A 14942-nucleotide genomic window follows, 5' to 3' on the forward strand; every position below is an offset into this window, starting at 1 on the left:
AATAAGGAGTACTCAAAGATTATCTCACTGTCAGTATCAATGCTAACCGTGTTTGTGCTGCTAATACTAGTAATAAAAACAACGAAGTTCCTTGGGGCGCCACTATTCCAAATACCCTCATGAAGCAATTCATTTAATCTACATAGTAATCCTATCAGGTAGGTGTCCTCATCATCTTCATTGTACACAGGAAACTGAAGTGCAGAGAAGTTATGTAGCTTGCCCAGGGTCACAGAGGCGGAACCCAGCAGAGTCGCACATTACCTAAATCAAGAGTGTGTGCACGTGTGTGAGTGCACAAGTGTACACAAGTGTATCCATGTAGGCGTGTGTGTCTTCTGCCTGGAGACAGAGAGAGTTCAGCCAAGGTAGGTGAAAAAACTGAACATTTTTATGGTATAACACCATTTGCTCATTTCTCGACGGTGTACTAACACTTCCTAGCAAATTTTATGGAGACGGTTATATTTCTTTTAACATTTTGTGTATGTGTATAAAAAGTGAAAGAGTTAGCATATGCTGACCCATATTTTTTAGTCAAACATAAAATAATAAAAAAATAATCTACTAACAAGTGAAGTTTACAGATCCAAAATATTTTGCTTATAGAATGAGTTCTAGCCCTTAGGGCTACAGCCAAATCATGAAATGCTTCTTCAAAATGCAGACTCCCCAGGGGTGCCTGTGTGGCTCAACTGATTATCTGTCTTTGGCTTAGGTCATGATCCAGGGTCCTGGGACAGAGGCCTGCATGGATCTCCCTGCTCAGCAGGGACCCTGTTTCTCCCTCTCCCCCTCACTTGCTATCTATCTCTGTCTCTCTCTCTCTCAAATAAATAAATAAAAATATTTTAAAACAAAACAAAATAAAATGCAGATTCCCGGACCTCATCTCTAGAAATCATAATCCAGCTTCTCTGTAAAAGGCCCAAACATCAGCATTTTTAAAGTTCAGGCTTTAAACCAATGATTCAGGCCTGAGGATCACTGCTCTTTAGATTATGTAAACAGGTCTGTTGTAGGTGGACTCTATCTTATGATATTTTGTATATTGGTTTTCCCATCTCACCATTCACCATTCTGAGAATGTGAAGTTCACTACTTGAAAAGCACAGATTTTCAGGATGCTGAAAAACTTCACCCTGCCAAACACCTAACCTTTTACCAAGGAGTGGCTCACATTGTGGAAATTTTGTTCACGAACCCATGATGATAAAAAAAAAAAAAAAAAAAAAAGAACTAACTTCTTCTTTGGCTTAGAGAAGACCTTGATATTAAAAAAAAAACGAGCCTTTCTAATTCTAAGACCTTATGGAAGGCAAGGTGTACTCTTTCTGCCCGGCCAGCAGATGAGCAATTTTAACAGGATAAACAGAAACTACAAAAACCAGCTGAAACCATGGTCTCAAAAGGTCAAATTAACATTCATTCATGCTGACTATTGTAAAGTCAATGCTAAGTCAGACGAAAATGTCTCAGCTCATCATGTGGCCATGGAAAAAGGAGCATGAATTATAATTTCCAGTAAGTAGAAAAGCAGGCTTCAGAAGACAGTTTGGCCAACTCCAGCAATGCATTCTGTGGAGCTTGTCACCGTGTTTAGGTTCAAGTAGTTACTGGGTAAAGTGTTTAGGAGTTTTTAAGCCTCTCTAATGTGATTTTCAATAAGAAGAATGTGTGGTAGTCACAGTACCCACAATTTAACTTTAGCCAGATGCTTTTCCCAATTTCTAAATTTATTTTTAGCCTACCACATGGCTTCAGTGGAAACTGAAAATAAGAGTTAGACACAGTTTTTATCACATAAGCAGAGTGAAAATAGTAACACTTGGTATATTTCGCGCAGATTATTTTTTAGGAAAGCAATAAAATGCACTGTGAAATAATATAGTTTGAATATGCTAATGTTACTATCCAAAGTATCTACAAGCAAGTAAGAAAGATGAAGATAAGTAACACAGCCAGCTACAGTAGTCTCAATATTCTACAGCATTTTGTTTAGCAGCTTTTATTTGGAAGACTTTAAAGTGTTTTATCTAGAATCAGCTGTCAATGAAACAGACGACATTTCTCAAACTATATTATTATGAATTGTCATAATCACTGACCAAAACTAGAAAATGCTTAATTAAACATTCTCTCATTTACACACAGACACACCCTGACTTTGAATAACAGGCTGTCTTCGGTTTTGTTTGCTTTGTTTGTTGACCGAATTTGTTCAGACAGCATTAAGTGGATGTGCTGGGCAAGTGGGTAAAACCAAACAGTATAGCTGAGTTATCCCGTCTGTAATACAAGAATTGTTGAAATGACCACCAAATTCAAATCTTAAAGTCCGTTTACTTGTACCTAACGTGCAATAAAAGCTTCCTCCTCTGTAATGAGAAATATGAGGAAGGGCATTCCTGCTAACCCAGAATCTGCACGTGAGGACATTCCAGAGATCTTCTATTTTTCACTAAAGTCACCCTCAAAAATTAACAACTCATAATCACGTACAGCAGCACTGGAGAGCAAAATGTTTGCTAGAAAGCTATACACTAAGATCCACTTACTGGAGATGTGGTTAGCCGAAGGATAGTGCCATTTTTTATTTCATTGCGATTCTGGAAAAGAAAAATAAAAACTTTGTAAATCTTCAAATGTTAAGAAGCTTGGTAAACGAGAGCAAAGGAAAAAATAATCTAGTAGTAACGCTATATAATAAGAATTCTTATGATTCAGTTTATTGTCACTTTATTCTCAAAATTATTGAGTAATTTTTAAATTATTTCTACCAAGAACTTTAAACTGGGTATAGTCACTTTTTATCAAGTTAATATAACAGATGTATCCTGCGCAGAAGTTAATATAAATCCAAAGAAGAGGAATATGGGGCCCAAGAACAGCAAACCAAAAAAAAAGCAATTTTGAAAAGTTATTTAGAAAATATGACCTAGCAATTCTGCTAGAATTAAAACACATTTACACAAAAACTTGTACATGAGTGTTCACAAAAGCATTATTCGTAATAGTCCAAAGTTGGAAACAACCCAAATGTCCATCAATTGATGAATGGACAAACAAAATATGGTATACCCATTCAACAGAAATTATTGGGCGATTAAAAAAGTATTGATCCATGCTATAACATGAATGAACCTTGAAAACATTACACCAAGTGAAAGAATCCTGACACAAGACCATATATGTTATGATTCCATTCATATGAAATATCCAGAGCAGGCAAGTCCATGGAGAAAGAATGCAAATTAGTGGTTTCCAAGGGCTGGTGGGTAGGGGTGGGGGGAATGAATGCGATGGTTGCAGGGTTTCTTTTCCAGGGGATGCAAATATTCTAAAGTTGATTGTGGTGACGATTTCAGAAATCTATGAATATATTAAAAGCCACTGAACTGAATACTTTAAATAGTAGATTTGGGGGAATGTGAATTATATCTCAATGAAGTTATTTTTTAGGGACACCTGGGTGGCTCTGTGGTTGAGCAGAGTCTGCCTTCGGCTCAGGAGGGACCCTGGGGTCCTAGGATGGAGTACCGCATCAGTATCCCCACAGGGATCCTTCTTCTCCCTCTGTCTCTCTTTCTGTGTCTCTCATGAATAAAACACACACACACACACACACACACACACACTTTTAAAAAGCTATTTTTAAAGGTTATATTAAGGAGTTTGGCTTCTTAACATTTGCTGGCTCTAACTGCATGTCTTAATGTTAAGAACATACAGCATACAGCAGCATAAACAAGCAGATCCCAATTCAATCTTCCTCCACTTGGCAGGTGTATTTGAGGTGAGTGTTCTGTAGCAGTCACTTAGGGTTCCTGGCGTTGAAAGTACAATTTCACTGGCAGTTTTATTTCCTGCCACCAGAGTACGCACCACACTCAGCTTTCAGGAGGTGACCTGATAGGAGTCACACATCCACATGCCCTACTCTGGAACACAGAGGCCAGGAAGTTAATGAAGTGCCACGAGGATCATTCTCCTGCATCATTCAAGACCAGCCACAAGCTAGAATTTGCTCAGCAGGTGCACTCAAGTGGTGGGAAATTTCTCAGGATAAGATGCCAAAAGCACATAGGACACTCACCCACTCTCTCACTCAGCCAATTCTGACTACGTATCGGAAAATGAATTTTCCAAGCAGGTTTTGGGCCCATACCGTCTCCCAAAGAAAACCTAATCTGAATGTTTTATACCAAGTGCAGGATGGCGTGAAAGCCCAACTTTGCCAGATCTAAACCCTCCTGGGCGATTCCAGCCCAATCCAGAGCATCCCCACCCAGACAGACACCCAGGGCTGCCTCTTAAGAAAGCAAGCTCCTCATTACTGCAAGTGTCCAGCAAAGGCTGAATGACCACCTGATGGGCAGGAATGGTGAAATTAATTTCAGTCATTTAAAAAAACTTTTAGCCCTAAAATTCTGTGACTCTATGAAAATGGGAAAGGAAGAGAGCAAATACTCATTATTGAATATTAAGGAAGCTGAATACCTCTTTACTGCTCAGGTTCTAAATGTATTGAGAAATAAGAGAGTCAGAAGATGAAAAACCTAAAACCTCCCCTTTATTAGTTTTTATGGAGAAAAAGGCTCAGAGTGAGAACTAGAACACAGCTAACTGGGCCCTCAGATTGGCATACCTGTTGAGGTAAGACCTTACCAGAGGAAAAAAGTGTCCAGTTTATTCTTCCCAAATAGCAAGTCAAGAAGAAAAAGAGGCCCTGCTCATACAAAGAGGCCAGCCAGAAGGATTTAGGATAAAATCTCCTTATGGAAATTTGGAGTGGGGATAAAGGATTCCTAATAACAGCAATAAACATTTACTGAAAGGCACTGAGCTGAGGTATTGTTGGCGTTTGTTGTCATGCTTATTTAACCATCATAATAACTCTATGTCCATTTCTTAAAGGTTTTTTAAAAGTAATTTCTATATCCAACATGAGGCTCATACTCACAACCCTGAGATCAAGAGTTGCATGTAGTACCCACTGAGCCAGCCAGGTGCCCCAAGTCTCTGCCCATCTTAAAGATAAGAAACCAAAGCTGTTGAGAAGATAAGTCACTTGCCCAACATCACGGAGCAAGAGCGAGGTCTAACACCAGAAGCTGTGCTCTAACGTTCTGGAAGAAGACCAAGATCTTACATTTATCCTCAGAGGAGCAATGCTCCTATCCTCATCAACTGGTCAACATTCAGGAGAGCACAGAAGTAACCATGATAGTAACGAATGCCCTGCAGATTCCCAGAGGCTCCCTGTGAGGCCACAGATAGAAGAAACCAGATGGGGGTATGACTGGGGTGAAAACAAGCAGCTGGCCTCCATGTTGACTCTTGCAATGTTGACTCTTGACTTTCTAGGATCGACATACAAGTTCTTTGAAGAAAGGGTCTTGAGGATAGTCTATTTAAAACAAAAGTAGTATTTTAACCACTGACAGGCAGAGCTGGGTTCAAATTCCTCATCCACCTTGCACCAGCTGTGTGTGCTCTGTGCAAGCTACTAACCCACTCTGATGTAAGCCTTCTCTTCCTCAAAGTGGGGAGAATAAGTCATTGCTTAGAGGACAGTAAGAACCGCAGGTGACACAGACACTGAGCCTGGCCTAGAACTGGCTCAAAACTGAGAGTGATCGCCACTAGAGAGCAGCTCCCATCCTTCTGCCTGTGTCTCCTCGGACGGCAGTTCATTCCCCTTCTCTTTTTTCCTTTCCTCTGAAAGAGTTGTTTTTAAGTTCATGCTTTGCATTTTGGAATAAAAGCAGTTAAGTAGGTGAGCCATTAAATATGCATTAAAAAACATTAAGGTTCCAGCAGACAGGTGGATGAGACCCAAAGGGAAAGACAGTGCACACCAGCGCTTCAGGGGCTGTATTCTCGCAGGAGAATCAACCAGATTGCACTCTTCTACCCCTGGCTGATGCCACCTTCTACTCTCCGAAGGATGTTAACTTGGCCAGCAAAGGAAGGGGCTCATGCTTGCCCTGATTCTATAAGTTCCATCCAAGCCACATGGAACATCATTTCAGAGCGGGGTCTGCAGACAGGATAGTCTGGATGTGACCGACTATTCACTTCTTCCCTGGGAAATCTGGTATAGGTGACACAGCTGTCCTTTGTGCTATCTCCTTTGGGTGTAAAATGGGGATAGTACCTGTCTCCTAGGTTGTTCTGAGGATTAACTGAAATCATCCATTTAAAGTGCTTGGAACAGTGCCTGGCACATTGCAAACACTCGAAAAAACTAAGTTGGCTGTTTACTATTAGGCACAAAAATATCACCCAAAAAGTACATTGCTACTTAGCTTTATCTGTTTTCAGCAATTCTCTCTATATCATCTGAGCAACAAAAATAATAGTATAATCTACGTTAGCCTAAGTCCAAGACCCTAAATTCAGTAGCAGAATAACAAATATTAGCAAATGGATGCATCTTCTATCAACAGAACAACATGGGGTTGTCAACAATAAGGAGCTGTGCCACATGTTGTGCTTCACATCAAAGGCTGGGAAGTGGCACTCACTGCTATATCATTCTTGGGCTTCTACATCTGTTTTGGAGAGGCATTCTTTGATGTAGTCCTGCAAGCATTCAGTAAGCGCTGTGTGTGTTGTGTATGTGTGTGTATCTACTGGCAGTCAGCCCCCACCCTCCAAATGTCACCTCCCTGAGAGTAGATGGTGTGTCACTGCTGTGTCATTCTTTCTAAAACAATGAACGCCTATGGCCTGGCACATGGGTAGTGCTCAATAAATATTAGTTGAATAAATGTCTAAACCTACTATACGCCTGGCCAAAGATGAGACATTATACAAAAGTCAAACAAGACTTAACTCCTCAGGGTGGCTGGGTGGCTCAGCCAGTTAAGCAACTGCCTTCAGCTCAGGTCATGATCCCAGAGTCCTGGGGTTGAGCTCTGCATCGGGCTCCCTGCTCAGTGGGAGGTCTGCTTCTCCCTATCTCCCTATTATTCCCCCTGTTTGTGCTCTCTCCCTCGCTCCTAAATAAATAAATAAATAAATAAATAAATAAATAAATAAATAAAATATTTTTTAAAGAAAAAAGACTTAAGTCCCGTCTTCTGGAAATTCAACAAAGCGGAAGATTGAGGTGGTATATCAGTACCATGAAAAAGCTGTGGCCTCTACAGTGAGTGACTAGCACTGTATGAGCACATATGTGTGACAAGAGGAAGAGAGGAAGAGGATACTCAGCAAAGGTCCTTAGTGGAGGTGAAGTTCCAAAGGGCCTTTTAATCTATAAGCCAGGGTTTCCCCGGAGAGAAGAAACAGCACGCTGCAAAGCACAAGACATCCGCATGGAACACGTAATAGTCTTGTGCAGTCACTGACGAGCCTGGGATGCACAAAGAATGGAAAGATAGGACACTTACAAGGAAGACTGGCCTTTAGCCACTTACAGAGGGAGGGGAAGGTGTCCGTGGGATGAAATTCTGGCTCTGATTTGCTGCCCGTGAATGTGTCCTCTCTCTGAGGCAGCCAGCTGGAGAGTATGGTAGCCACATTTGTGCCTAATGCTTCGATTCCATAAGTAAAGAAGATGAGCTTCGGGAACAAAGCTGGTATGTCTTCCTTCATTAGAAAGGACTGCAGGAATTTCCTTTTAAGAACTTCCTAAAAGACTCGTAAATTCTTCAGTGCAAAACTTTTCATGCAAAGATTCTCTGGATCCCTCCCTCCATTGGAAATTCTCTGCTGTTAACAGCGACCCTGGGCTGATGTATCATTATCCATCCATACATGCTTTGAAAGACCAGCCTAAATCAAACTTCCAATTCTCAGTAAATCCTGATGTTAATTTCTATGACGGTCTTTTGATTCATCAATTTGACTAGGCTGCCGTCCCCAATTATTCAATCAAATATTCATCTGGGTGTTATCGTACAGGTATTTACAGGTGATTAAAGTTGATATTCAGCTAACATGAAGCAAGGAAGATTATCCCAGACAATCTGCGTGGGCCTGATTCCACAGACTGAAAGGCCTTGAGTTCTATCAGGAGGTAGCAGATTCAGCCTTTACCCCAGAGTTCCAGCCTACTCTTCTTGAAGGTCTGCCCTATGGATTTCAGATTCGCCTAACCAGCCCCCACCATTATGCAAGCCAACCCCTTGCAATAAACCTCTTAGCACATATCTCCTACTGGTTTTGCATCTCTGGTTGAACCCTGACCAATACCTGACTCCACCTACCGAGACACTGCCAAAGCTTTGCATGGCGATGTTTTCCCTCACCGCACTGACCAATTTATTAACCAGCTTTTATCTCATCGACAGGTTGTACTGGTGACCTCTGGGGAGCAGCTTTCAACGGGTCAATCCAGCAGCATTGTACCAGGTCAGGGTCACTTTTCCGGGCTAGCCAAGGAACACCACCACTGAATGGCATACAAAATGCACGTGGGGAAGAAAACAAAGTAACGGGCCAACCCCTTCCTCCCCAGATGGAGACAGATATCCTCCAAAAATAAAGAATGTATTCATCAATTCACAGGCCAAGAAACTGCCCCCTGCCCCTCTCTGGGAAATCAGTCTTCAATCTTCCCTATTTCCCCTGATATTTATTTCATCTGCCTCAGAGTCACCAGGGGTGCACGTTAAAGTGCTGGTTGCTACGGTTCTTACTGCACAGCCACTGACTCCGGGGCCTGGGGTGCTGCATTTTCACTACGATCCCAAGTAGCTCTGATGCAGCACAGTGTTTAGCATCATCTCATTCTAACTCATAAGACTACCTGGCACATTTAGAATAAGTATTCTGAATTTCAAGGAAATAAAATCTGAGGCAAACAAGACAAATGCCAGCTCCTCGAAAATGAAGAGAAAAGCAGGAGCAAGAGCGTTTCTGCAGAGGAATGTCCCAACCACACACAGTGTCCGAGGAGCAGTGGCCCGGTGAAAGCCAGCTAGAGCTCTGCTGTCATATTTACTCAGGCCCAGCAGCTCCAGACTGTACTAGCCCCTGACATTCACAGTCGTCTCGATAGGATGTCTTTGTGTTTCTTCACAGAACCAGCTCAGCGACTCGGCCTCTGTGTGGGTTGGATAATAAGATCCTGCTGAAAAATGTCACTGTTCTCCTATTTTTCCCTCTGAAATTTGTTTTTCTCAGTATGCCAACTTTCTCTCTAGCCAGACAAATTAAGAATTATTCCCTGGTCAAAAATCCAAGTTGTAGCCCTGCTCCTGTTATTTAGCAAGAAAAAGAGAAGGTCAGAGGGGGAGAGGGGCTTACAGCCTAGCAAGTCCAGACTCTTAGAGGGCAGGCAGCTCCAGGGTCTTCTCGCTGGTTCTATCTCTCCTCCTCCTCCTCCTCTCTCTGTCTTTGTGTGTTTCTCTCTCTCCCTGGAAGTGATGATGGGGTCCTCACCTTGGATGTATTACTCCTAACTAGCGCTGTTCTTCACACCCATTACTCAAACATGACAAACACTGATTTTGCATATAAACCTGATCCCTTTTGTCCTTTGTGTGTCCATTTGAGTGATCTTCAAATCTTCAGGCTGAAGGAAATCACGGAGGACAGTACATGATACACTGGTTGCTAGGTTACGGAGCAATGCCTCCAGACAGCGGACTACAGGTCTAACATTTGAGAAGGGATGTCAGAAATACCCTAAAATAAAATCTGAACCTCCCAAAACAGGAAAAAAAAAAAAGAGGCAGGGGGGGTGAGGAAGAAGGGTAAGAAAGAAAGGGTGGTGGCAACCTGTTCTAAATGCATATTTCCTATAATTAACATTTGGCCTTGGGAGGCCTGGATGGCTCAGTGGTTGAGCATCTGCCTCCGGCTCAGGGCATGATCCCCGGCCTGCTTCTCCCTCTGCCTGTGTCTCTGCCTCTCTCTCTCTCTCTCTCTCTCTCTGTGTGTGTGTGTGTGTTTCTCTCATGAATAAATAAATAAAATCTTGAAAAAAAAACAAAACATTTTTTCCCCAGGTTCATTTACCATCAGGGACTGCGTCCCCACCACCTCCAGACAGCTGGAGCAGGTCATCCATGCCCATTAATTGAAGGATTTGCGTTTGACTTCTCTTCCACTCTATTTTTCTGCCCCTAACTAGATTTTACCCTCGGTTGCTTTTCTTCCATCACTTTACTTTTCGCAGCACCCAGAGAGCCTTTACACAATCCCCAAAATCAAGAGAAGGAAGGACGAGGCAGATGTTAAGTAAGATATCTACTACCTATTTGTGGTGTGTAAACACAGACTATGGAGGTGGAGGGCCTGTTGCACAAGAACGATCTGCTCTCTTTCCATCAGTAATGAGAACCCAGGTAAAAGGAGGGGAAAGATGTGGGTAGACAGCTTGCAGGAGCCCAGGGAGTCAACCGGGATGAGGTGAGCCCCAAGGGAAGAACATGGGGAGGATGCCTGTCCCCCTTAGCATTTTAATCAACCACTTGTAGAGGACAGAGATGAAGAACAATATGTTTTGCTGGAGAGGAACATGCTGTCTTATCTTAAAGGAACACACGCTGTGAGGTGTTCACTGTGGCTGAACAGTAAGGCAGGGAAGTTGCCTGCTTCCTCAGCCAGGTCCACGTGGAAGGAGTGAGCACACACCCATCCTCACCTGGCATCCCGGCCCAGGCACCAAAAGCTCCAGATTGAATCCAATCCATATCCAGGTCCCTCTGACACCCTCAGGTAAGAATTGACCGAGTCCAACTTGTCAAAAAGCAGGACTCAGTCTTAGACTCAGCCTTGAAGTGAGGGCAGGCAGTCCCCTTGAGTGCAGAAGCCGAGGGGGACAATTTTAGCGATCCAGACAGTGGGATCAGCACCAGCAAGGGCAGAGTGTGAGCATCCAGGGAATGGGGACGTATATTAATAAAATCTCTTCCGCCACAGGCACTGCTCTGGGGGAACAGTAAGGACATGAGCATGATGGACCCACAGGGTCTGGGAGCCTAGAAAGCGCAGTAGGACCACAAGGAAGGAAGCCGAGGCTGGGCCTGAGCCAGCTAACTTCCCATGTGACCCTGGGCAAGTCAGTTGGCTTCAGTTTCCTCATCAACAGAATGGAAGCAAGGGGCACAGTGCCAAAGGTCAGTTCTCTTCTCTTCTCTTTTATTCTCAGTCCAACAAACAAAAGAGGAAACATTGAAGGCTTTTGAGCAAAATTACTGATTGTGATGAAGGGGATGTTTCAGAGGAATGAATCTGTCAGCAGCAGTGAATTGGAGGAGGTTGGCTGAGGTGATGAAGGGTTCCTGCAACACACTGTTGCCTCTCTGTCAGTGCAGGCTTGGCACTTACCGAGGCAGCCTGCGGGCTCCAACCCCAGGACCACTGGCCTTGAGCATCTCTAGTCTCCACGGTAACAATCTAACACAGGAACCCAAGATCTGAAAAGCTAGTAAGTCGTACGCTCTGTGGCAAAAATACATGCCTTTCCTCGCATACATAACTTGAAAAAGGGTAAATATGGCCAAATTGTTGCTGGGTGAGTCTGTAATGTTTAACAAAAGCCTTAAAAATCTTCAAAATCGAATTCTATGGATTTGTCCTAGAGAAAACATCGGAGATGCAGACATCTTGCAAAAGAGGTCGGTGCAATATTGGTCATAACGGAGCAAAGCACTGAAAGCAAATCCAAGTATCCCAGTTAATCATTTATTGTTTCTTATCTCAAAACCCAGCTTTCTTGGCCCCACGTTGGGACAGGAGAGCTGGACCCAAGCACTCTCCTTTGCCATCTGGGAGAATGTTAAGCTTCTCCAGGAGAGGGCACCAAGATGATCTGGCCTGGTCAGATCAGGCGGTTCTCTATCCATCCACTTATAATTTATTGTGGAAAAAAGCCCTCAGGCCTCCTGCCCTACACCCCCTCCTTGGTCCCCCTCACAGGGGGAGCTTCGAAGTAGCTCCGCCTTCTCAACTTGCCAGCAAGAGACCCACTTTTACTGTCCAACACAGGCCTGTGTCCTTCACCGTGGTGGTGACATCCCTGTGGGAGTGACGCTTTCTTTGAGGAGCCCTGGGGGGAGTGGCAGTGCCCCCTCTTGGTCTTTGGTTCTCAAGCTGTCCACTCCTTGGACTAAAGGCCACAGCTCATTTGCTGCAACTGCTCCTTCTGGAATCATCAGAGTCCCCCCACCCCCACCCCCGCCGCCTTTTACCCCTTTCCTGGCAGTTAATCAGCTCCCACTAGTTACCACTTTTTAAAATCAAAGTGTCCTGTTCAAATAATGGTACAGTTCCTATATCCTGACTGGACCCTGACTGATACACCAAGTCATCCAAAGTTTCCCTAACTGTGAAGGAAAATTCAAGTAAATATGGCCAAGCAGGCCCACGATACATCACACAGCCACTGAAGTGTGGTATAAAAGAATGTTTAGTGATACACGAATGTGTCGCATTATATTGTGCAGTGAAAAATGTGGGTGGCAAACTACTGTAGTGTGGGTTCAAACTGATGGGCTAGAACGTGTGTGTATACACCAAAAAATACCAGCGCCCGTGTAGGTGAACGATGCTCTTCACTCACAACAGGTGAAAAAAAGGGAAGAAAGCAGGAAAAATGCCGGGAATTGTGGGTATTCACTCAACCCAGCTAATGAAGACTGTCTATGTTTCTGGGACAGAAAGCAGCCTCTCTCTGGTTTTGACAGAAGGAACCAGCGCAAACTAGAGGGGACACACGCAACAGTCCTTCCCCAGCAGCCCTGTTTTGTCACCCATTTGAGAGACACTCGATCCCCCCCCCGCCTCTCCCCACTGCCATCAATTCTAACTTACCCCCCAATCAAATGTCACGTGCAGATGTTTAAACCTAGCTTACAGTGTCCCTGGCAAGTTCGAGCCTGTGGCCTCAGAAACCCACAAAGTGCTGGATAAGAGAGCAGCATTTACAGGAAAGCAGCTCATGCTTGCAAAAAACACACACTTTTAAAGGGCCATTCCAGGGGCACTGGCAGGGATCACCAAGGACGCCGGGACAGCTGGGGAAATGTTGCCTCCACGGCTGATTCTAGGCAATGCCAGTGCAAACGGCAGACAAGAGTCAGAGAGAACAAGACCACACCTCTGTAACATAGGGCTATGGATCAGAGGGGGATGGAGACACCAGGGAGGGAGGGCCGAACAAGCTTGCCGGCTGGCTTCAAGCGCACGGTGTGGTGTCACATGGCACCCAGAACGTAAACCTGCTGAGGTGTGACCCACCTACACACTGGCATCAGAAGGGCCTGGTTCAAAGCTTGGCTTCGCCACTCAAGCGTTGTCACCAGGGCATTTGGCACAGCACCTGGCACCACAGCAGGTGCTCAGGGAAACTCGCTGAGTGAATTACATGCAGGTGACAACATCTCTGGGCCTCCCTCACTGCCATATAAAGACAGTCACCTCAACTAAATGGTATTGGTGTGGGGATTAAATAAAACAGTGTTAATAAAAGCCTCTGTCTTGCATACAGTATGGACGCAACACATCATAAAGAAGGGGCAGCTTCAGTACCAGGCACTGAAAATATGGAAAATTTGCCCAACGAAGAAGAGAATCAAAGACAAAGGAGACACAAGTCAGCCATTTTGTCCACCTGCCTTGGGAAAAAGATTCTTTTTCTATACTCTTCTTCCCTATGGCCATGGAGGTTTAGGCAGTCTGGTGAAGCTATGGGGCCTCTTCTCTGAATGTCTTTAACTGCATAAATAAAATGCATAAGCTTGTAAAAAAAAAAAGCAATAGTGATACAAACACTTTTTAAGCTGTATCATAGTAACATACATGCTGCTTTATCAACGCAGTTATCAGCAATTTTCTCCAGAAAGAGCCAGAGTACATATTTTAATCATTGCAGGCCAGAAGGTCTGCAATAATGATACATAAATAAATGGGCATGGCTGCGTTTCAGTAAATTTCATTTATAAAATTAGGTGGCAGCCTGGATTCAGCCCACAGGCTAGTTTGTTGACACCTGTATTAACGCATGAAATAACAAGATACATTAAAAGGTCTAATAAACTATCATAATTTCTAATTAAGTGTAATGGTGATAAATGACATGTTGAGGTAGCTGTAATAACAGTGATAAATGGAAATAACTATGATTTCTACTGGTAATATTGGCACAGATACTGCTTGTACTACCATGGCCTCTTGCCTACACTCATGATTGAAGTAATGCAAAATTCCACATTTTCACAGAGTTGTAAGTTTCTTCCTATATAAGTTCATGGCCCCCAGGTTAAAATGGTGGTTTTCCACTGGACTTAGAAGAAAATCCAAATATTTACTATGCTTCAAAAGACTCAGCTTGATGTGGCCCCAGCCAACCGTTCTGGTCACATCCAATCCACTTCCCACCCCTCAGCTCACTACCCTGTTCCTTTTAGTTCCTTATCACACCAATTTCTTCATGCTTCAGGGCTATCATTTCAGCTGTTCCTCTTCTTGAAATGCTATGCTCTGCCTCCTTGTTCTCTTCAAGTCTTGGCTCAAATGTCTCCTCATTAGAGAGACATTCCTGATGTCTCATGGCAATCTTGGCCAAGGCTTACAGATGGACATTGGACCTTCATGACAGATATGGATTGCCCTAGAGATGACACGACCCTATGACAAAGACCCAGAACCATGGGTAGCACAAATCCTCACAGGAGAATGACTGCTTAGAGAGGAGGTGTAAGTTTTCTTCTCAGGGCTCACATATTAGAAAAATAAGAGTCCTAAGCTCCCAATGCTGGAAACCATGTCCACACTCTCGTAGCTTTATTTCACTTTTTATCCAGTTATTTGTTAACTTGAGCCAAGCCACATTATACTTCTGACCCATTCTTGAACCTGTATCCTATGGCGGGCCTAACAGGTTAAACCTCAATAGCAACACCTACCACACTCTACGCTAATGGCTTTCTCGCAAGACGTCACTTACTTCAGACCACTTACCCCAATCTGAAAATAAATAC

General features: G+C 43.6%; 1 protein-coding gene across 5 annotated transcripts in view; it reads right to left on the minus strand.

The window, feature by feature from the left end:
- Positions 1-14942, minus strand: part of ELMO1 (engulfment and cell motility 1) — a 523965-nt gene that overhangs the window by 364312 nt on the left and 144711 nt on the right. For all 5 annotated transcript variants that reach the window (XM_055314755.1, XM_055314756.1, XM_055314757.1 and 2 more), the window contains exon 5: positions 2559-2609. In XM_055314755.1, the coding sequence (XP_055170730.1) occupies positions 2559-2609 (51 nt within the window). The remainder of the gene's footprint in view (positions 1-2558; positions 2610-14942) is intronic.

Source organism: Nyctereutes procyonoides, unplaced genomic scaffold (assembly GCF_905146905.1).
Source record: "Nyctereutes procyonoides isolate TBG_1078 unplaced genomic scaffold, NYPRO_anot_genome, whole genome shotgun sequence".
Classification (NCBI taxonomy): Eukaryota; Metazoa; Chordata; class Mammalia; order Carnivora; family Canidae; genus Nyctereutes; species Nyctereutes procyonoides.